The sequence below is a fragment of the Phacochoerus africanus genome, chromosome 2 (assembly GCF_016906955.1).
Source record: "Phacochoerus africanus isolate WHEZ1 chromosome 2, ROS_Pafr_v1, whole genome shotgun sequence".
NCBI classification, from domain to species: domain Eukaryota; kingdom Metazoa; phylum Chordata; class Mammalia; order Artiodactyla; family Suidae; genus Phacochoerus; species Phacochoerus africanus.
This window is the reverse complement of record NC_062545.1, coordinates 31,893,827-31,918,286: the sequence shown is the minus strand read 5'-3', so window position 1 is coordinate 31,918,286 and position 24,460 is coordinate 31,893,827. Positions and strand designations below refer to the sequence as shown.

At 36.3% G+C, this 24,460-nt stretch overlaps 1 protein-coding gene across 3 annotated transcripts in view; it reads right to left on the bottom strand.

The window, feature by feature from the left end:
- Nucleotides 1-653: 653 nt before the first annotated feature.
- Nucleotides 654-24,460, bottom strand: part of MED23 (mediator complex subunit 23) — a 41,481-nt gene continuing 17,674 nt past the window's right edge. For 2 of the 3 annotated variants that reach the window (XM_047758610.1, XM_047758620.1), the window contains 18 exons: nucleotides 22,507-22,650; nucleotides 21,236-21,381; nucleotides 20,045-20,290; nucleotides 17,522-17,664; nucleotides 16,124-16,298; nucleotides 15,274-15,437; nucleotides 13,395-13,519; nucleotides 12,700-12,905; nucleotides 12,431-12,611; nucleotides 11,027-11,197; nucleotides 10,387-10,603; nucleotides 8,267-8,503; nucleotides 6,933-7,098; nucleotides 6,301-6,373; nucleotides 5,224-5,438; nucleotides 4,447-4,567; nucleotides 3,611-3,742; nucleotides 654-1,789 (listed from right to left, as the gene is read on the bottom strand). In XM_047758610.1, the coding sequence (XP_047614566.1) occupies nucleotides 1,622-1,789; nucleotides 3,611-3,742; nucleotides 4,447-4,567; nucleotides 5,224-5,438; nucleotides 6,301-6,373; nucleotides 6,933-7,098; nucleotides 8,267-8,503; nucleotides 10,387-10,603; nucleotides 11,027-11,197; nucleotides 12,431-12,611; nucleotides 12,700-12,905; nucleotides 13,395-13,519; nucleotides 15,274-15,437; nucleotides 16,124-16,298; nucleotides 17,522-17,664; nucleotides 20,045-20,290; nucleotides 21,236-21,381; nucleotides 22,507-22,650 (3,030 nt within the window). In that variant the 3' untranslated portion in view covers nucleotides 654-1,621. The remainder of the gene's footprint in view (nucleotides 1,790-3,610; nucleotides 3,743-4,446; nucleotides 4,568-5,223; nucleotides 5,439-6,300; nucleotides 6,374-6,932; nucleotides 7,099-8,266; nucleotides 8,504-10,386; nucleotides 10,604-11,026; nucleotides 11,198-12,430; nucleotides 12,612-12,699; nucleotides 12,906-13,394; nucleotides 13,520-15,273; nucleotides 15,438-16,123; nucleotides 16,299-17,521; nucleotides 17,665-20,044; nucleotides 20,291-21,235; nucleotides 21,382-22,506; nucleotides 22,651-24,460) is intronic. The other variant, XM_047758631.1, reaches the window with a different exon arrangement.

Genomic DNA, 24,460 nt, shown 5'->3' with positions numbered 1-24,460 from the left:
GGGAACTCCTCAGCTTTATTTTAAACACAAATAAAGCTTCTGTCTTCTACTAATATCTCTGATTATTAATAATCTCTTAAAAGCCTATTTGGGGAAAATCATGTTCCCATTTTTAAGCTGGAGAGGAAAAACTAAATTTTTTATAAAATTAATTGGAATGTGTATGTCCTTATACATTTTCATTTCCTTTTATTCTGTTTTTATGCAGTATTACAATTATTCCCACTCTAGGATCTCAAAACAATATATACCTTGTGGCAGCAAGAATATATTGCTGAGACAAGGTTAAGAGTAATACTTGAAATCATTTCTAGCATAAAATTTCTGGAGAATTTTAAGAATATTATTAGTTTGGAAAAATTCTTATATGATTATATAAATTTTAAGGTGTCCCTGCACAGCAATAAAAATTAAATAATTATGATAATATGAACTACCAAGATAAAGGTCTAGGAGGAATGTATGTGGAAATTAAAATTTGAAGTATAGTTGGTTAAACTTCACTAATTCTTTTTTTTTTTTCTTAAAAAAATCAGTAACTCTTAACTTCTAGGTCAATGACGGTCACCAACTATAGTGTACAGCCTGTGGAAGTAGCTCAGTTCTCTGTCCTAACCCAGACAGCCCACTGCCTGGCACAGAGCAGACACTCATTCAAACTGGGTAATTAATCAGTTTATTCATTCAACAGGTTTTACAAATTATTTTTCAAATCTTTTACAATTTTAATGTCATTCCTCCCCCCAATTAACAGTCTGTCAAAATCTAATAAACTCTAAAGAACCAAAATGTACATGATATTTAAAAATATAAATACTTAAAAATTTTAAGATTATAAAAATCCAAAGAATCACATCTGCCAGATAAGAATGGCAATCTCGAAAAGCAATTAATTTTTAAAAGCAGAGATTGAATAATCATCACTTAAGCATCATTTCATTAAGTTTATGCATTTCTAGCTTTGTTTTCTTACATGGCTTTCAACTCATTTCATACAGTAAGTTCAAGTCCACAGCAAAGGCAAAAATTTGCCAATATACTGTGATAGAAAAACTAGCTTATTTGCTTGGGTATCTATGATAAAAAAAAAATAAGCCATTTTAAAAAGAGTATGAAAGTATTCTTGCTCCAGTAATGCAATGAATTCTGGAGTCTTTTACTTGACAATAATCTCTTATCCCAACGATATCCCAAAAGAGATGTATGTATAAAAGGATTTGTAATAACTATTTTATATGTGTGGTGCCTTTAAAAAATGTATTTAAAGACTGAATAAGTCATTAATACTAAAAAACAAAACAAAACAAAAACAATGGCCAAAATAGGAAAGATTGAGAGTGCCTTGTACAAGTCACTTGGTAGGTACTTCCCTGTTCCCAGGTAGCTCTAATGCACTGTTATAGGTATGAACAGCGTGTAGCTTACTTGATCTCTTAGAGACAACATATATAGGGGGAAGGGAGTTGGAGTCAATAGATTCACCATTTGAATCAAAATAAAACAATCTGAACGTCACTGCTTTGACTACTCACTATGCAGCATGACCATGTTCAGATTTAATAATTCGAGTCCATTTTCAAAGACGGACGCCTTTCCACTTCACTGCAGCCACACTCTGACTTCACTGAGTCACAGGTAGAGACACTGGCCCCTGACTGGACTGCGGTGCTGGAGACCCACTACTGATGGCTTGTGGAGGCACTGCAGCTGGCTCCATCTTGCTGATGTGAGTGATGAATCGAAGACGAAGTTTTAAAGCTGGTTTTAAATTACAGATAATCTTCTCTACCTAAAATGAAAACACATTAAAAAGATATTTTAACCAGAGAACTTCGACTTCCTACCTTTAAGGAAGCAATTTACCCAGATCATGAGACAATAAACTAGGGAGTGGAATGAGTGGATGAGAAATTTTATGTTTTAACAAAAGCAGATAAAACTACTTCTCTCTTACATGAGGAAAACATGTGCTGTCTCTCATATATATATACATGCACATACACAAAGATATTCACGTACCCAGCTAGCCAGTTATCCCACTGCCAAGAGCTAGTATAGTTCACACTGGGAATTCTACACATCCACGAGGGTGACCATCCTTTTAAAATGCCATCTTCACAGAAGCATGAAGCATGATTCTATTTCAAAGTTCTTTGAATAACTAATGCTCATAATTTATCTATAAAGCTAACATTTTTTTTGGTTTTGATTAACAGTTGGAATTCAAACTAAATAATATTAGCTCTATTCTTACTTAAGATACCTTAAAGAAACACTTTAAAGAAAGCAGTTCCATGGCTTTCTTAATTTATTCAAATGTTCATTTGATCAGCCCATTAATAAATCTCTCTTTTTTTTTTTTTGGTCTTTTTAGGGCCGCACCCACAGCATATGGAGGTTCCCAGGCTAGGGGTCAAATTGGAGCTGTAGCCACTGGCCTACACCACAGTAATAGCAATGCAAGATCTGAGCCACATCTGCGACCTACACCACAGCTCATGGCAACACCAGATCCTTAACACACTGAGCAAGGCCAGGGATCAAACCTGCATCCTCATTGATGCTAGTTGGGTTTGTTACCACTGGGCCAAGACAGGAACTCCGATTAAAAATTCTTCCTTCCTGTGTTCTGTATTGGGTCAAAGTTTCCTAGGCCCAGATAGAAGGGATATGCTAAACACAACACTTCTGTACTAGTCCCATCCAGTGCTCTTTGACAATCTTGCTGAGACATAAAGGAGTCAAGCTCCAAGAATGAATCCCGAAGACTAGGATTCACAGGTTTATGCATATCAATTTATGTTGCTTTCTCATTTTAGAGAGAAATAACATTAAAGTATGGAGAGGAGATCACTTAACTTCACCTCCACCTACCCTCCCTCTACCCTTCTAAAAGAGCCAAGATTCTGCTTCCCACAGACAGGAACCTCAATTATGATCTAAGGAGGTCCTTTCCACTTTGAGACCACCTTACCAGGGGGTGGCTCTTTGTACATTGGGTCAGAACAGGCCTCCCTTTAACTTCACCAGAGTTTGTATGCCTTTTAAAGTGATGCAGAACAAATTTAATACTGATTCTAGATGGCAACCCCCCCAAATAGTAATAAGGATACAATTAATTCCCTGGGACTTTTAAAATTCAAGTTAAGCAGCCCAGGTTCCCTCAAATACCTTTCATTAGTTTATTCTCTTGACAGCTTTAGTCCTCTAGTTACACTGCAGTTTGTCTGATGTCCTGACAGTGTATCCTAATCACTGTGGGGAAAGCTAGGCCCTGCTTCACTCATAACGTAAGGCCTCTCTGATCTTTCCAGTAGCCATAATGTACTGTTTCTTCCTAATGAGTTTACTATTAATAACCCCCCCAGGTCTTTTTCGATGTTTTTTTGCAAATACCAAGGGGGGAAAGTGTAAGAAATTATAATAGGTATTTACTTTAATACTACATCCAGAATAATGTGCTCGTGTAACCTAAAAAGGTCCATTAGCCTTGTCCCCTTAAAAGAAAAAAAAATGCACCAAAAAACCCTACTCACTCAAACAACAAAGTCCAATGGTGTATGTTTAAGTTTTCTAAACTAAAGATCATTTAAAAATAAAGTTAACTTACTTGCTCTTTCACACTGTCGCCAGTGAACATATACTTCATGTGATACAGGAAGTCACAGATAGGATCCATGTAGTTTAAGTGGGTGCTACACTGGTCTACATTCAGCAACATGTCATAAAAGGCCACACCAATCTATTTAACAAACAAGATAAAATGATTTAAATGGTCAAAAAGGAGAGGATAGATAACATTCGTTGAGGAACTGTCACTATCATACAGACCTGTAAGCACATGAAGGACACTATATTGCTTGCATTTATAACGGAATCCAGAGAGCTACAGGGTGTCTGCTACACTAATAGGGCTTAAATGCAATTTCTTTTCCTAACGTAGTAATTTCTCTTCAAATTAAGAGGCAGACAATCCCTCTTCTAGAAACCATCTCTCTCTGGGATACCTGCAGTCTCAGGGAGCCTTTATACTGTACCTTCTTGGTTCCATTTGGTGGCTCATACTTGACGATTCTATTTCTGACTCATTATCTCTTCTCTACACTCTTCTTACAGGTGATCGACTTCAGCCATTCCCATGGTTTTAAAGAATCCCTCTGTCCCATGGTGCCTGTTCTCAAATGCACTTCTGCATCCTTAACTTTCTTCTCAGCCTTGATGATGGGTATCTCTCCTGCATCTCCAGTGCGTCACACCCCACACCAAGCTCATTAGAGGCATACTAGGTTATAGGGACACTAAGTCCTTAAAAACTTCTCTAAGATCCTCCTAAACTGATTTTCCTACTAATGGTAATAATATGCAGTTTGAAAAACACTGGGTAAGAAACCTAAATATATCTTTCAGAATTTAATCCTATCACAGAAAGCCCAGATTATATTTTACCTCTATCATACATCGAGTTCTCTCTTGCTGAAATCTTTGTAAAAATGGTCCCACAAGATGGTACACATAAAGCAACTGGAACTCAGTTTTCACTATAGGAAGAAGTACTTCAGTGAGAAATCTAAAATTTAAAGATAAAAATAAAAATTTCTTATGGCCTGAAATCAGTTGAACTGTTTGAATTTTGTTAATACAGCCTATTCGAGTATTTGCAAAATTTGTAATTTTGTAAAAGTTTCTTTTAATTTTGGTAAAATTTCTAGTTAAGCGCACATCTCTTACTGGCTCTTATTTTCATTTGATTACTGAAATAAATTACTTCATATTTAGGAGTTATTCCTAATAGTAAAATTACTGAATGACAGAATGTTAATTATTTGAAATAAAAAGAATAACCAACCTAATACAAAGGACATTCTTGAGAAATGTGAACTTAGTTAATCCCAACTTTGCAGTAAAAAAAATAATCAGAAGATAGGCTATGGTCAGTTATGCAGTTCAAAAGGCAACTTTGAGATATATTCTGGAAAAGAGCATGCATTTGACTAAAACCCCCCAAAATGGTAATGGAAAACTAGATACCAGATTATTATACATACAAATTAATTCCCTTCAAATAATTCTGAAATAAAGTAGGCTTCTGATTATCTAGAAACTACTTAAGACTTTTACTGTGAAGTTGTTCTACTGAATGAGATGTATACCTCAAGTGTAAATGAGATTAAAAAACAAAACCAAAATGAAGTCAACATGTCTTTAGGAAATAATAATACCTACTTGGGAATGAGAGAAAGTTGCCCGATGCTGGAATGGTGCCACACAGCATGCGCCAGAGCTAACGTGTAGCTACAGCTCATCTCAGAGTAAGACTGATGACAAGCAGTGAAATCAAAGAGGCGGAATGGATAGCCGACCCACTCTGTCTCAGAGGTCAAGCTGGGGCTGCTGATAACACTCACAATTCGATCATGAAGGACAATCCAATACGGCTCCTTGAAAACCAGAAGAAAGCCTGATGAAAGACAGCATTTCTCCAGTATTCTATCCCATATTCTTGACTCTACTGAAGCCTAAAATATAGCACTTTCTTATTCTTTAATGTTTTCTGCTTATCCAGCTTCACAATGAGTCAAATTAAGTCAGTGACAACCTGTGGAAAGGTGTCTGTGAGTTAGAGGGTTCCATACACACTATACAGTAAATTGACTTTACTTACATTTATGATACAGATAACACTAGTACACATTTAAAATTCATACATACATACACACACACACACACACACACACATATAGGAGGTGTGTAAGGAATAAAGGTGTATAATTGAACAGGTTTGGAGAGCATGGGTTTAGACAATATTAATGGCATTCAAAGATACAGACAACTGTGTGGTGCTGACTAGACACATGGAGATCACCAAAGGGAGACTTTACATGAGCAAAGAAGTCATGGAAGGCTTCACTGAAAAAGCAAGTCCTGAGCCAGCAAAGAACGAGTAGGCTTTAGAGAAGATGACAGAGAAGTAAAGGGTTCTGGTATATTCTCTTACATGACAGAAGCACCTGAAACCTATCTCAATGGGCATTAGCTGCAGGAGCAAAGGTTGTAGATACATAACATGTTAAAGGGTTGAAAGCAGATCAGATTTTAATGAGAAAAGTAAGTTGGATAGATAAGGTGGGACCAAAGGTGCTGAGACACATAAGCTGGGTGGATTTATTTAGATCTGATGCAAAAGGCAAACAAAATAGTCACTGTAGATTTCTGAAGTAATAATAATGTGAAAACTTTAAAAATAGGAAACACTTCATTAACTGAATGATGTCCTTACACAAATCACAAGGATTAACTCACTGGTAGGGCAGTGATGATCAATCCAATTGCATTCATCCACGCTGTGATGTTCTCTCGTGGCACTAGAGGCTGACTGTTAGAAGGGAAAAAGAATAAAAAAGTGAAATTATAAAGACATTTTATATGGTTGACAATGGATCTTACTTTGAGAACATACATAGTTTGGAGAATTATTTCAATAAAGCTACAATGACTTTTTATTGAGTAAAAATTTAATATAAACAAAAGCTAAATATAAATAAGGCTTTTTTTTTTTGGTTTCCTTTAACAATGGTTACCAAAGACTATTTCACTTATTTATACTTCTCTTCTCCAATCATTATCCCCTACATTATGGTGGTCTTTAAGAAGGGAATCTTCAAAGACTATCTTTAGTGAGAAGTTAACATTATTCCTAAATTAAATATCAAACAGCTAATTAAAGTAGAAGCGGAAACAAACCCAAGTCTTCTGACCCCGTTCAGGGTTCATTCTATTTCATTTATATCGCAAGAAAAGTCTAGAACTAAAAGGCAGTTGCTATACATTGTGCATTGGCCTTGTGGGACAACAGGTTAGTCTAAGAGTTCCAAATAAAATATCATTCTCTACAAATAAACAATGACTGTTACTGCATGAAACAGGATACACACCTTTTCAAGACAACATTTAGAAGAGCATTTCCAACATCTTGGCCAGAAACAGCCAAGGCCATGAGCTCCACACAAGTAACATGCAGCGCGTGGGCAGCGGGGTTGGGAAACTCATTGAATCTCCAGTCACAGTTTGGGAATGGACCAGGAGACTTGCCAGCCATCGGTGCAGATGATTAAAGCAATATAACTAGTGGATGATTTCGAGATTAAAGGCTCACGTTTGTACAGTGCTTTACAGTTTTCAAAATGTTCACATGTAAACATTTCATTTGATTATCAATTTATCTGATATGAGCCTTCAAGAAGGGGTTTATCAGAGCGCTTTAGGCAAACAATGCAAACCCAGTACAAATTAGTTTGATATGACTGAAATGTATTGATAGCTCCCATATGACCAACCACAGGTATAAATGGTTGGTCTTATGTAAGTGGGCTCTTATATCTGTGACTTAAGAGCTACAGATGCAGCCAAGCTATCCCTAGGCTTTATCAACCTATTTCTTTTAGTACCTATAGGACAGTTAATAAGAAAATTTCTTTAGCCTAAGTAATTCTTTTACTTCAGGAAATAATTCCTTTGTGTAGTAAAATAAACCTAGTAAATAGTGGCATGGTGTACAGACATATTAAGTACAATGTGCTAATTACTTGAAATAAAAATATCAATATAGAATTTCTCACTAAAAAAAGAAAAAGAAGTTTTATTACTATCTATTAATGCTTTAAAAAATTCAGATTTTTATTTAAAGCAACAAAATTCTATGTTCTCTGGTGGTGAATAGATGTATGTACTACAAGACTTAGTACATTTATTTAGGAATAGGATATTTTTCTTTGAAATAAATCTCTTCTCTAAGGTCTTTTTTCTTTTTTTAGGGCTGCATCCACAGCATATGGAGGTTCCCAGGCTAGGGGGTCTAATCGGACCCGTAGCGCCGGCCTACATCATAGCCACAACAACGCAAGATTCAAGCTGTGTCTACAACCTATACCACAGCTCACGGCAACACCGGATCCTTGACCCACTGAGTGAGGCCAGGAATCGAATCCTCCTCGTTCTCGTGGCTAATGGTCAGATTCGTTTCCGTTGAGCCATGACGGGAACTCCCTCTGAGGTCTTTTTTAAATATAAATTTTAATGGAGTAAATTTCTACCTACATGGCATGCTGCTGCTAATTTAAGATTTCAAAACCTTTACAGAAGCAAAAATTAAAACATAAAACATTAAAAAACCTGAAGTCTTGGAACATATAAAAAGACAACATATGTTCACACATATCAACATACAGTTATTTCTGCAGAGACTGGAAAATCACAATAAAAAGGATATTATCTACTAGTCTGCCAATCAATTTGCAATAGTAGGAGTCATCGGGGACCCAGGGATTGTCTTCTCGTGCATTCATAGCACATTTCAGGTAAGTGTCACTTAGACACCAGCCCTGTGGTCGGTTATCCTTGAGCGACCCAATGATTGCATGGACAAGTTTTCGTTTGAGACTTTCACGATTTCTCAGGTGCATTTCATAATAGTGCAGAGTATTATACAAATAAGTTACTGGACGATCTGCCAAGAAGAAAAGAGGTCACTACAATGTTTACCTGGTTACTGACAACTGTGAAAAAATAACCTTCTATTTTTAAGATGACCAATAAATAGCTCAGAAGGTTATGAAAACCATTTCACATGTTGGCCAAGTGCATACAATGAATGTTTTTATCCTAGGACAAGGCAAAAGGCTTCTAACAATATACAGAGCTTATATTGAAGGATATTTATCACATTCTGAGGTCACAATTCCACTTCTGGAAATTTACTCTGCAAAAAATGTCATAAATGTAAGCAATGTCACTGAAGCCCTGTTTATACCAGCAAAAGATCAGAACAGCCTAAAGAGTGAACAACAGTGGACAGGTTAACTTAATTACCGCATATAAGAAGCAGCTTTGTATGTACTGATACAAATTTATCAACCCCAATACATTAGAAAGGTTAGAAAGGTTAAAAAAAAAAAAAAAGGTGCAGAACAATGTGTAGTATTACATATTTGTGGGAAAAAAACTACCAACCTCACAATATTTATGGACACAGAAAAGTGGTAACAGAGATTGCTTATAGAGAAAGAAACTGCTGAACTAGAGCACAGGCTTGGGACTAACTACTTTACACTTCATTATGTGCATATATTATCCGATCCAAAAGAAAAGTATTTTTATTTTTATTTTTTAAATTTTTTTGCTTTTTAGGGCTGTACCCACAGCATATGGAAGTTCCCAGGCTAGGGGTCGCATTGGAGCTGTAGATGCAGGCCTACACCACAGCAACGCTGGATCGTTAACCCACTGAGCAAGGCCAAGGATTGAACCTGCATCCTCATGGATGCTATTCAGATTTGTTTCCGCTGAGCCACGAAAGGAACTCCAGAGAAGTGTTTTTAAAAGAATGCTCCCTTGAACTTCATACTTACTCTACAGTGCTAAAACATAATTCAGATTTGTTTTGGAGGAAGACTTCTTACACCAAGGATTAAGAAGAACTACCCCCCAAATAAACACTCTGTCCTCATAGTGGCTACTCCAAGACTTCCACACTCTGTCACTGATTTCACTATTCTCCAGTTATCAAGCTTAAAACATCGTAGAGCCGTCTTTACTTTCTTTTGATATTCCCCCCTTAACTGGTCAATCAAGCCCAATTCTTACTTCCTTGACTATCTGTCCCTTCTTTCTCATTCAAGGCCATCATACTTGTTTAGATGCTAATACAACTGAATGTCTTGTTATAAGTCTTTAAAATGACTTCCTCCTTCCAAGTTGCCCATATTGGAATTACAACTGACTAGATTTATCTTTCTAAAATAATACTATGACATGACTTAACTCAGTAACTTCTAGTTAATGCTTGATTATCTTTAGGTTATAAAATCAGAACTTCTGAGCCTGGCATTTAAGGTGATCTGCCATCAGGTACAATTTAGCCCAACGAGGCGACTGTTTTCAAAATGCCTTGTTTTTAACACCTCCATGATTCTTCCAAAAGATTTTTTCTGCCTAGTATGTTCTCTTCTCCTTCCTATTTATATAAATCCCATACATCATAGTTCAAACCCTAACCATCCAAGAAGCCCACTAAGATCTATTTAGTTCACAGTAACACCAGTCTGTTCTGAACTTATTTTTTTTTCCTTCTGTACTGATTTGGAAATTAATCATACAATATATACAACAAGGCTTCTCTTGCATATTACTTTTTTTTTTGCTCTGATCTGTTGATATTTTTATGTCATTTATTTTACATTTCATGGCATCATCACACATACCTCCTCTCAAAACACTTATATTAAAATTATTAAAACAAAACCTTTAGAATCACCATTATCCATTTGGTCATGACCAGCCTACTTTTGTCTATAGGGCTATTAGATGGAATTAAAATTTGAAAAAGCTCACCATGAAATTTATACAAGCCTCCAAGGTGATCTAGTAGAGTCTCCAATGATTTGGATACTGGGAGCAATTCTAAAAATCTGTGGATTACTATGTCAAATACTGGAAGGAAGCGGAGACACACATTTCCAAAATAGATGGGCAGGTAAGGAGACTGGATCGGCACAGGAGGATCAACCTGCTCTGCCAGGCCCTCAAAATAGAGCTTCTCCGGATATTTCTGTGGAAATGAGGAAATGGTAAATGTTGAGGCATGTTTTTTTTTCTCCTTAAAGGAGCTAAACTTGTTGTTTTTCACAGAATCTGAAACTGTTTGCTGCTACAATAAAATGAAACTTAAGAGTCCTTTTATCCAACAAAAAATCTCCACTGTTTCAAAGATACATTTATATACAAAAGGACTGGTAATAATTCTTTTCATTTTTTAAGTACTCATGTCTACTAAAACTATAGTTTTAATTTATTCTGAACATTGCAGATAGCCTCTAGAACCTTGAGAAAGTTAAGAGAGCTAATTAAGCACTTCTATACGGACCAGAGAGAAAACAGTAGAGCTGCAGAGAAAACAGCCAGGTCAATTAGCCAAATACCTACAAGAATGGCTTTAAAAAGGATTAACTGAAGCACTAATTTGAATTAGTACCTTGTGATAATTCATGTGCTTGGTGTGCCAGTCATTCTGTAGCCAGTGCTCTGGGGAATTTTCCTTCACAAAGTCACTTACTCGATTTCTAAAATCATTTGGTTTGAGCAACAGCAACTGAATTATGAAATAACAAACCTGGGCTTCATTCCCTTCATGACTACGCATGGCCTTTGAAGAAGAACAGAAAAATTATATGAAAATGCCTACTTGTACAAAAGCATGCCTCTCAAGAGTCTAAATCTGAATACAGTAAAATTTCACCAATATTAGAATTTCATTATACGTCTAGTCTACCCAAAACAACTGTTCAACATTCCCCAAACATATATGACCCCTTCTTGCCTATTTTTGGTTCTCACCTGGAATGTTCATCTTTACTTTTTCAAAATTTAACCCATCCTTCAAAATTCATCAGCTAGGTAAATGTGATCTCTCACTGTTGCCAGGCAATATATTCCCTAACCTCTAAGTTATTCTTTTATTTTATTGATTTATAGACTTACCTTATTTCTCCTACTAGACTATAACCATTCTGTTATCTGTGCTCTACAACTAAGAGGTTAATATTAACCAATTAAGCCCCCCAAATATCACCACTACAGTATTTTTAAAATGTGGCATTTTCCAGCCTGGTTCAGTGATTTTTCTTAAAATTTGACCTGAAATAGACATTAAAGTCAGGAGGAAAAACCACTTGGGGAATATTAGGTGGCTATAAGAAACATTCAGTTATGGCATTCCCGCTGTGGCTCAATGGAAACAAATCTGACTAGTAACCATGAGGATGCAGATTCAATCCTTGGCCTCCGTAAGGATCTGCTGTTGCCGTGAGCTGTGGTGTAGGTCGCAGACGCAGCTCAGATCCTGCATTGCTGTGGCTGTGGTATAGGCCAGCAGCTATGGCTCCAATTCAACAACTAGCCTGGGAACCTCCATATGCTGCAGGTGCGGCCCTAAAAAAATAGACCAAAAAACAAAAAACAAACAAACAAAAAGAAACATTCAGTTATGACTATGGCTACTGAAGAGTACAGAAATGTTTACTAGCACTCTGCAAAGAAATTCAGTGACCTTCTACTACTTCCTGCCTCTAAAAGGAGTCTTTGAGAGTCAACTCAGAGCATCACAAGGCCAAGACCACATCTGTCTTACTTACTTCTATACCTTCTGTGCATGCAACAGAGAAGGTATTCCATACATCCTTACTGAATTAATAAATAAAGAAATTAGGGAATCTAGTTCCTTAGGGAACTGATAGCAATGTTTGACTTATAGTACAAATTTATTAAATCCTTAGAAACAATATAGTATAGATCAGCATGAGACCCATTAGTCATACACACTGATCCAAAAGAGAATGGGACTGCTTAGAACCTTATTCTTAAGTAAGTGTATTCTTACCAGGCAGAGAATTAATCTGTCCAGTGTAACGATGTTGTACTTCCATACCATGTCATTAAGAATTTCAATGCACTTGTTGAGTTGCTGACCCCCAGCTGATGTAGAAAATTCATATACGAGGAAATCTGCAAATGTTCTCACGTGGACTACCAAGGCCCTGGCTCCAATTCTCTCTAATACTCTGGAAAACAGAGATTAAAACATAAATTATATTGCTGTATGGTATAATGGATTGCCAAGTAGAATGCAGATCTAGAATTCCGACTTACCGATAGCCAATCTGATTAATATGATCTGTTTCCAGGAGCATTTTCCAGAGAAGACAAAGGAAGAGAGGAGGAGAGCGTTGTGCAGAAAAGTGGGTAATGATGTCATTTTCATTGGTCATTGACTTCCACTTCCTATACTCCTCCTCCACGTTTTTTTTCAGATTAAAACGGCTTTCCTGAGGTACATTATTTTGTTTAAAAAATGCCTAAAAGGAAGATCAGAAGTTTATTTCAATGGTTGTAGTAAAAAGGGCACTGGCTATAGTCAGGAAACCAGTTCAGTTCTAGGCTTGATCCTGACACTAATACACTGTGGGTCACCTCATGCAGCTCAGTGTTCAAGACCTGCATTTCTATATTGGGAAAATACAAAGGCTTGACTAGATTATCTACAAGATTCCTTCCCTAGATTTCCTAAATGGAAATTCTAAGCGAACTTGAATTCAAACCATCTTCAATCATCTGTTGATACTGCTGCTCATCTTTGCAAAAAAAAAGAAAAAAAAAGGAAAAGAAAAATCTATGTACTCATCGGTTACATACTTTTGGTATCTAGTAAGAGGAAGGATTTTTTTAAAAAAAATAAATGAAAGCTAATTTTCTGTGGATATCATTAAAATTCTAGGATAACACTGTAAATGGGAAGAATAATTTCATATACTGTATACTAATTATGCAAATCAAGACAAAATTACCTGTAGTGGGCCTGGAAAACAACTAAGAGTGTGGGAAGCCCAATTATGAGGTGTAAAACTCATGATGGTCTGAAGTATGTCTTTACACCAAGTTCCCTGAATTGAATCAGAGCCTGTAAAAAAATCTAAACATAAACAAACAGATGTAACCCAGATATAAAATATCATGGCCACAGTTCATAAATGATATCACAAAGAAAGTCACAAGTGGGTACAGTCAGAGAATTTCATTCCAGTGCCTTCGCAATTTAATTAGTTATATTCAACTTAGGACCTACATTCTACTAGTTTATGAATGATTTAAGCAATCACATCAGTAAACATGAACAAAACTGGTGAAAAGATGTTCTAGCTGCCTCACCAAAGTATGAGGGGTATCGAGGAAAAATACTTGTGTAACTGATTATTATGTCAAATTAGCTCTTTTTTCATGAAATTCCAATTTTACTTGAAAACACCTGCCAGAAAACTAGTTATTCAGATTTGGGCATTAAGCACATTTTCTTGAAAATAACAAAGGGAGCCTGTCACTTTAAGAACAAATGACTGCATCTTTTACCAATGGTAAAATTTGAACTTTCAGGTGAAAATTAGAATTTTGGAAAATTTATGTATTACCACACATGTAATAATTTTCCAAAATTTAAAGATTTTTTTCCAATAAAATTTGTAGTGAGATTAAAAAATTTTCTGATCCTGGAGTTCCTGGAGTTCCCGTCATGGTGTGGTGCAGCCATGAGATTGCGGGTTTGATCCCCGGCCCTGCATAATGGGTTAAGGATCCAGTGTTGCTGTGACGTAGGTCGCAGATGCAGCTCGGATCTGGCATTGCCGTGGCTGTGGCATAGGCCAGTGGCTACAGCTCCAATTAGACCCTTAGCCTGGGAACCTACATATGCCACAGGTGCAGACCTAAAAAGACAAAATAAATAAATAAATAAATAATTTCTGATACTTTATAATGAAATTGTCAACATTTACAAGCTCTACATAACTCAGTAAAACCAACATTTTTCAAAAAACGAGTTCATGCAGTCACAAAATATGCATGAACACAAAATCCATTAAAAGCTCAAAATAGACCAGTGGATTATAATGTAATATAGTATAAAGAGTTTACTGATAGGACTTTGGATTCCGCATTGCAACTAACACTTAAGAAACTGTCAATTTTCCAATTTTGTGTTACATGAAAAAAGATTCATAATCAGCTGAATAATCTGTTAAAATATTCTTCCCCTTTCCAACCTCATATCTGTGTGCGGTCAAATTTTCTTTACTTACTTCTACTAAAATAACATTTGTAACACATATAGGTATAAACAAACATGAGAATCCAACAGCAATGTTCCTTTACATCAGATGCTATAGAAAGGTGCAAAAAATGTAAAACAATGGTATTTCTTACTAAACTTTTGTTTCAGAGAACACAGGCTTTATTTTTCATAAAAATTACATTATTTAAGTTAACATGTTTATTACTTTTATTATTGTTATTTTAAAATGAATCAGGTACTTTAAAAACTCCTACTTTAATATCTAACAAAGTAAATATTTTAGATATAACCCACATAAACAAAATCTTTGGGAACTTCAATCATTTTTTTTAAGAGTATAAAGTGGACCTGAGACCAAAAAGCTCAAGAACCATGACTTTAAAATGATGTCAGATGACCAAAAACTGATATTCAATCCAGTTAAAATGGTAGTATGCAGAAGAACTAACATTGACTGAAGTGGTGAAGATATCAGAACAACTGGTTTTTGAGGCACAAGTGAGAAATATCTTTTCAGTATGTTACTCCCTTAGTAATCAGTAGGGACACTGCACACTCTGACTCATCTGTTTCTGTTGGCAGTGGTTGGATAGTCACTGTACCTGTTACGTGAGTTGCTCTAGCTAAGGTCAATATCAAGGCGCGGTTCAGTTCTTCGGATTCCGCTGAGAGCACAGTTTTGGGATCGCTAAGGAAGCGTGTAAACTGAGGCTGTACCTCCGAGCTACCTAATGCTGTTATAAGCCTGAGTGCAGTGCTCTCAACACTGAAAGGAGAACAAAAAAAGAAAAAAAAACATGAAAAATTTAAGTTGCAAATAAAATCTCAGAATTATAGAATTAAATCTAATTCAAGGTTAAACACCATGAGAAAACATGCAAATTATAAATTTCCCTTCCTTGATTATTAAAAAAAAAAAAACCCTCTTCTTTAGTGTGAGAATGAGCTTTGCTTAATTTGTTTTGAAAACCTGAGGTGCCAAATTTTATAGCAAAAATAGTCTAACATTTTTACACATTTGAAAAAGACAGTTTGTAACCTGTGGGACTAAAAAATTTCACTTGGATATACAGCATTTCAAAAATTACATTTTTAAAAATCTGAAATATGTTTTTTCATTTACAAAATCAAAATGATATGATATTTTAATGATAATCTAAAATATATTTAAATCCAGTATTCTAAAGGGCTAAGTCAGAACATAATGTTAATGGCCCTGCCTGGAAGTACCTATTTTCAGTCCAAAGATCCCCAGGCAATGATTCAACTATCTTAGTAAGTTTCTATTTGAAAAGCTGAACTCTACTCCTTTTATATTGGAAATAAAAACTCCAGAAGCAGAGGAGTTTCATGACAAGTGAATAAAAATACTACAAGGTAAAGGGTTAAGTTTTGCCACCTCCAACAAAGTTTCTAGTAAATCCAAGGAAAGACAGTCTCAAGTAAGCTCACCAGAGATGGAGCTGGTTCTGGTTTGTTTGTGCAACTGCAGCCAAGGTATGAAGATGACTCAGGAGCTGAACTCTGTAATGAGGCTGAATGTGGTGCATCCGATAGCTGAACATCTCAAGAAGTGTGTGCAAGATCCCCCAGGCATGAGACTTGAAAACAGTTGGCAGAAGCTGACCTTGAGGAACAAGACAAGGTACCAATTGTAAAAGCTATGTATTAAAAGATATTTGGAGAAAAGTCACATCAAGTAAAAGCCATGCAAAGATTTTGATCATGAACACACATACACACACACACAAATGCACATGCACACATACATATATATATATATACACAAATATACTTTCCAAATTTTTTCCACAATTTATACTTTAAGTAAGAAAACCCAGATACTAATTATAATACTAAGTTTCCTTTTTTTCTCTGGAAGTTGATAAGTGATATTCAAGTTCATCTGGAAAACTAAGAATTAAGATATGGGAAAAAACTTTCCTCACTTCCTTATTTATCTTTTAAATTACTTTTACAAGTTAATGTTCTTAACTTTTCAAGCATGCAGATCACTTTTTTTTTTTGATTGCACCAGCAGTATGTGGAAGTTCCAGGGCCAGGGATAGAACCTATGCCACAGTTGTGATCTGTGCCACAGCTGCAACAACACCAGACCCTTAACCTGCTGCACCACACAGGAACTTCTGAGGATCACTTTTGAATACATAAATTGTATCACACCTGCTCTTATTAATTCCTCCCTGCTAGGAAAGTTTAATCTGACTTCTATTACCTGAGAAGAAAAGTAACCATGGTTAAAATTATACTGTGTTGGCAAAAAACTTAGAATTAGCATAAATCAGAAAAACACTTCCATATTGGAGCACAGCTATTATTTAGAACAGCCTAATAACTAGCAGACATTGTAGCTGTCTACTGCAATGCAGGAATGATCCTTTCTTATTGCCAGTCAGACTTAGTACCCATTGCTATCCTGGGTGGGGCAGACCAGCAAGAGAGGCAAATGGGACCATGGATTTTCACATGGGTACAAGGATCATGTCTGTCTGCTCAATGAATCCCAAACATCTAGTGCAATTGCCACCCTCCTGCTGCCCCCCCCTTTAAAAAAAAAAACAAAACGTAATTTTACTTAAAAAATGCAACCCACTTCCTTGACCCTCTGTGAGGGTCTTATCCTTTTCTTTTGCTTTATTTTTCTCTATATGATTTATCACCTGAAATATTCCATATCTGATTTATTTATTTTTTTGTCTGTCTTCCTCATTAGCAGGTAATCTCTATTAGGGCAGTGACTTCTGTTCACCACTGTGTCCCTAGCAACCAAAAAGTACATGAATTAATAAAAGAGTTAATGGTTAAAAACACCAGAAAGTCCTGCCTTACTGATAAATCCTTTGATGCCCAAAGACTCTATTTCCATGTAGACTAATAAACGGCTGTAAGTTTCCACTAGGGCTGGAGCCAAGGCCACACTGGACTTTGCATGAGCAAGTTTTATCACTCTGGTAGCAATGCTGTGGATAAGGCTGAGAAGAAACAAAAAAGAAAATAAAAATCCATACTTAAATCCGAACTTAAATATATGAAATGAATCAGCTCCATTTTATCACTTAGGTTGTGCAGGGCATGGAAGTGATGCACTGTACAACCTGAGACTAACCGTAGTATTTATGCTGCTTTTCAATGTGCATCAGGATCCCTCTGCTCACGGAAAAGCAAAATTTGGGCACTACTCACGTGAATATCATTGAATAGTTTTAGTCTGAGGTTCTTTTTCATATATGTAACTAAAGCCATTTAAGAAATTAACTTTTGTTACAGAACTACTTAACAAGTCACTGCTAAGACCCAAATATTAGGTTCTAACAGGGCTTTCCTCAACTTTGCATATGCCAGTAAACTGCGTGTAAAATTCTTTTTTTTTTTTTTTGTCTTTTTGCCATTTCTTTGGCCGCTTCCGCTGCATACGGAGGTTCCCAAGCTAGGGGTCGAATCGGAGCTGTAGCCGCCAGCCTATGCCACAGCCACAGCAATGCGGGATCTGAGCCACATCTGCAACCTACACCACAGCTCACGGCAACGCCAGATCGTTCACCCACTGAGCAAGGCCAGGGATCGAACCCGCAACCTCATGGTTCCTAGTTGGATTTGTTAACCACTGCGCCACGACGGGGAACTCCTGCATGTAAAATTCTATCACAATGTTTACCATCTGAAAAAGAGCATGCCCACTTCCCCAACACGCCTTCTTGTTTGACCTACACAGTGTTTTAAGTTTGAGCTAATACTGCTTTTTTGTTTCATTTTCTTTCTTTTTTTTTTTTTTTTCTTTTTAGGGCTATACTTGAGACATATGAAAATTCCCAGGTTAGGGGTTGAATCAGAGCTATAGCTGCTGGCCTATTCCACAGCCACAGCACTGTAGGATCTGAGCCCTGTCTGTGGCCTACACCACAGCTCAGGGCAATGCTGGATCCTTAACACACTGAGCGAGGCCAGGGATTGAACCTGCATCCTTATGGATTCTAGTTGGGTTCATAACCCACTGAGTTACAACGGGAACTCCCTGAGCCAATATTTAACAGCTGAAAGCCTAGAAATTAAAAAAAAAATTAAAAAATCCCAATTTCTAGCCCTTTTCAAAAGAAATCTTAGAAGATCTAGCTATGCTAGTGTGTATTTGTACATTACAGATAATAGCCCAAGTGGCAGCACCATGAGTTGAGCCCTGCACGCTCCATCAATCCCTCTATCCACATAGGCTTCCATGTGCAAGGTTATCTGACTGGCCTTCACACAGCACTATGCATCACTCACATTATCAGCGTGGCTCCTAGGGGCACTTGAGGTTCTAGAATCATACCCAACAGAGCCTTTTCTGTCTAAAAGCACCCTTCTACATACTCAATACTGGAAAGGTATTACAGTTTTTGCATTCTTGGACTCAGCTATTCTACTTCCAGCAAATTATTTAACAAGAATGGAATTATGGATAGGTGCAAAGACAGCCATGAAGATAATCTTCATAGCCATGTTCACAACACTGAGACATTGCCAACAATCTTAATGCTCAACAACGTCAAAGTGACTAAACAATCTGACAGAGCCACACAAAAGACTTCTTTGTCATAATTAAGACATATGTTTCTGAAGAGCATTAGTTCTAAAAAAGGTATTTAATTTAAACAAATAATAAAAAGGTGTTTAATAGATTACTATGAGAAAAAGGTGGTTATAAAATAGTTTTGCAGTTGAGAACACATTTTGTAAAAACAAACAAACAAAAAACCCCTATAAATTCATGTATTTATACATAGAAAAAAAGACTTAGTTTTTACACACACACACACAATTTTACAATACTTACAGAGGGTTTACAGTAATTATTATTATTATTATTTTTAAGTGTTCCAATTTCTCCACACTCTCAACACTTGCCATTCTCTCTCTCTCTTTTTTTTTTTTTTGTCTTTTTGCCATTTCTAGAGCCGCTCCTGCGGCATATGGAGGTTCCCAGGCTAGGGGTCTAATCGGAGCTGTGGCTGCCAGCCTATGCCAGAGCCATGGCAACGCGGGATCTGAGCCGTGTCTGCAACCTACACCACAGCTCACGGCAACGCCGGATCATTAACCCACTGAGCAAGGCCAAGGATTGAAACTGCAACCTCATGGTTCCTAGTCGGATTCGTTAACCACTGCGCCATGATGGGAACTCCCCTATAGTAATTATTTTCTTTGGATTTATTTGTATATCCTCTAAACAATATTTTTGTAATAAAATAAACCTAAATGTTTTTTTAAAATGTACCTGACCATAAAATTTACAAACATAATCATGAAATCAAGTCTATACTATACTGATATCAATTCCCTTACATAGGACCAAATAAATAAAAAAGAACATACCTCATCTTGGCATGAACTGTCAGTGAATCCAGGAGGTTCATTGGTAAGGGAGTAATAGATCCTGAAGCCAAACAGCTAGTTCCAGGAAGTGGTATCCTCATAATTCCATTTCCATAAATAGTTTCTACCAGAGCTCCCATGGGTAATGTAAAACATTCTGAATTTGTAGAATATGCATTACACAGTAGGGCGATCTTATAGTCATTCATCTGTAAACTCTTATTTCTAAGACTTTGCTGCAGGAACCTAAAATTTCAAGTTTCATTAAGCAGAAAAAAATGCAATAATTTCCAGAAAGGTAATTCATATTTAAAAAAAAATTTCAATGCAACTATATACTATCTTCATTCTTATAGATTTCATAATTCCTGCTCAAAACATAGAGTGTTAACACACATAAAAGTTTAAGAAGCATTTCAGAAAGAAGTAATTATAAGTTAACAATTAATGGTTATTTATTAAGTATGTACTACATACACTGCACTAAGATTCAGATAATGAAGAAATAACTCACAGATTCCTGAACTAGTCTTCTATTTATTATCTATTTGCTTAAATACAACAATATGCCTTCATTCCAGATGTCACTTAGAAAAAATGGTTAAGGGGTCATTTCATAAAATGAAAGTCAGATGTGAAGTTTGACTACCCTACAGTCTCCTATGAAGAGCTCTGACAGTCAGCCCTTTCCAGAAGCTCTAAGTGGGAAGTTCAGCTATTCCTAAAACTCTTGATGGAAGCCTAGTCCTATCTGAAAAAGGGCACCTTCTGTGAGTAATCACAGCTTTAGAAATGATGTAAGGGAGCTTGCTGGCCAGATCAGCTCAGTCAACCCTGGCAGCCCAAGGAAGTGAATGATATCTCAGTCAGGTCACACTCAAACTCCAAGCACTTAAGAAATTCTGAAACATTTTCAGTTTTGGAAACGATTTCAGCTAAGGTAAAATGTGTTCAATCAAAGATTAGACTTGAAATTATGTACTAATAAGATGGGTTAATCTTCTAGTTGCTTTCTGATGCAAGTATTGATTAGTTTCTCTTGGTTATGACATACACATTAAATATTTACCCTTATCTCTGGTGGATGTGGGAAGAGTTCCATATTTCACATTAACTACTGAAACCAATAGACTCTATAACCCTCTATTTATTAAATCAAAAAAACGAACTGTTAAGTTACAAACAACTTACTCATGGTGAAGTTTTAGGGAATGAGGTATTGGAATCTGTAGCTTGGAGTTGTCATTTTGGGCTTTTCTGTTGAGGTGAATCCAAATGCAGGTCATTGCAAAGGCATGAGTTGACTGAGGTTTGTTAATGTCAGGAACTGGGATAAACTGAAGAAAAAAAAACCAAACAATTTGCATATTATAAGAAAGTAGAATTAATTACATATATCTCAGCAATCCCATTTCTGCTGTATCTTTTAAAAATATGCTATATTAATTTAGCTCCAATTATTCTTTGTTCAAAAACACAAATCAGAAGATCTAATAGCTATCAAACATTGAAACCATTACAAGATTGTTTTTAACTGCCAATAAAATAACAGAAATCTACTGGTATTTAGTCAAGCTTTTCCCACTGCCACAAAGCATTCACAATCATTAAATTTTTATTCTTTAAAAATTAGGAGTTCCCTTGGTAGCACAGCAGGTTAAGGATCCAGTGTTGTCACTTCTGTGGCTCAGGTTGCAGATATGGCATGGGTTCAATCCCTGGTTCCAAAACTTCCATGTGCTGAAGGTATGGCAAAAAAAAAAAAGACATAAAAATCAAACACATCACTATGAAATCTTACTGAATGTGATAACTATGAATACAGAGTTTCTAAAAGTCACATATGTGCTTTTCAAGAATGCATAAAATTTAAGAAATACGTGATTTAAATGAGTAGCATTAAGCATGAGGATGAAATGACATGGATGTCTGGGATTTGCTTTAAAATTATTATTTATTTTACATTTTTTGTGCATTTTAAAATTCCCATAATAAATATTTCTAACAAATGGCTATCATCAACATATACCGTATTTTACTCAAACACCTTACATAATAAAACACTAGGGCAACACACTCAATTGGCAAACAACCAAAAAAAGTTATTAACAGACACCGATGTTGTATGGTCATTCAATATGTATAGATGGAAACAGTTTTATGCTTTTTAAAACTGTAAACCTCTTTAGAATGTAGAGAGCTTGCCATATTAGATGTTTGATAATGGTTTAAGATAAACTTCAAAAATAATCTAGCTAAATTTCTTCGTTTTTCATAGGAGTAAACTAATGTCAAGCAAGAATGAATGTCCATCCTGTGATCACAGCTATCACAAATATTGGGAAAAGAACTCAATTCCAGATTTCAAGACCTGTGCCCTTTGCACAAAAATCACACTAAAATCTTTAAACATAAATTAGACAAAATTCTAATAAGGTTGTTAACTATTAAGTAAAACTTACTTCTTTTTCTGGGTACAGAAGATCAAAGAGCTTCATGACAGGGAGAAAATCAGCTAGCGCATTTTTCTGAATACTTCCAGAAATGAATTGTAAGAGAACCCACATCAGGTGATCTCTGCCTTTAATCAGTCCTCGCCCTGCTAACTATAAAAGATGTTTAAATACACAGCTACACAGCCAGTTAAAAAAAACAGATGTAGTGACGTTTAAAGAAAGAAAAAAAAAGAGAGAGAGAGAGAAATCTTGCTCTCAGAAAGTTAGCATCTAATGCTGGCATTTACTAACTACTCAGTTTCCATTCAAGGCACACCCAGCAAAGGCATTTATTTATTTATTCCAATTTCTGCTGTACAGCAAAGTGACTCTGTCATACATAGCCATTATATGTATGTTCTTCTTTTAAATGTTATTTTCCATCATGGTCTATCCCAGGAGATTGGATATAGTTCCCTGTGCTATACAGTAGGACCTTACTGTTAATCCATTCTAAATGCAATAATTTGCATCATTAACTCCCAACTCCCAGTCTATCCCACTCCCTCTGCCCTCCCCCTTGGCAACCACAAGTCTGTTCTCTACGTCTTTGAGTCTGCAAAGCCTTTTAAATTATTTTAATATTATGTTTTCTTCCTGACCTCCAAAATAACTATACATACCAAAAACTAAATGTTTTAGAACATAATAAGTCTACCATGTGTGCATGAGAATCATGTTTAATACGGTAACATTACTAAAAATATTCCACTAAAACACAAGGAGTACTTTATTATACAAAAGCGTTAAAAAATTTTTTTTAACTCTACAAGGACTGGTTATCAAAACACTTTTCCTGGTTTCCTGTAGATTATAACAGAAATCGGTGGTGATGATAGGAGTGGTGGGTAAGTGGTGACTGAAAGGATTTTAACAACTCTTATGAAAACATTTCCCCCAAATAATCCAGGCTATAGAGATGTCATAGCTATAACAACACTTGTCTTACTCCCACTGAAGGTGGCTAAAGCTTTATGCCTAAAACCAACCCTTCCCACAAACTCACTCTTCTACTCGTATTCCCTGTTTTGGATTTATTGTCCTCCTCTTTCATTCACTCCCAAAGCAGAAACCAGTGAGGGATCCGAGGCTCCTGTTACTCCCTCGGTCACCTACTGTCAACCAAGTCTTATTCACCTCTCAGCATACCTGCTTTCTGGCTCCTCCTCTCTGTCTCGGTTTAGGCCTTCCGCATCCCTCAACCCAGACCATTCAAGAGCTCCCTTACTAATTTCTCTGATTTTGGCTCCATTCATCTCTACATCACTGTCTTCGTACATGGGGTCATTAGCAGTAATTTTTTTCTAACCTGTATTTGAGGATGTCATTCTCTTCCTCATTTGCTTCCTAAAGCAAATTTAACTCCTTAGAATAAACACAGGGCCAAAGAGAGTTCTCCACGTCTGGTCTTGCCTTCCTGTTTTCCTCATCTTGCCAAAACTTCCCATTTTATATTTTTCTCTTCAGTTATCAAACGTTTCTGTCTCTTTTCCAAACGATGATCTTATTTCTATGGAAACACTTTCATATCTGTTCCTCTTGGCAAATTTCTACTTGTCTTTCAAGTCCCAGTTTTAAGATCCCTTCGATAGTCATTCCTGATGTCTTTAATACCTATTCTCCTTCATTCTTTTTGCAAGGAAACATGCTTCCATTATGTGAACTATTACCATCAAGTCATTTATACCTACATCTTCCCACCAGTAAGGAGCTCCCTGAGGGTACTATACTAGTGCCTTTTCATTTTGTATCCCCTGGTCCTTACACTGTGAATGTGTAAAATGAGTAAGTGAATCCAGCTTTTATAGTGACAAGAAAGTGAAAGGTAAATAAACCCTAAAAGCACTGAACAAAATAGAAATCAGCGCTCAGACCTTCACTAGGTAACATCCACAGCAGCCTAAAACATACTAATCAACAG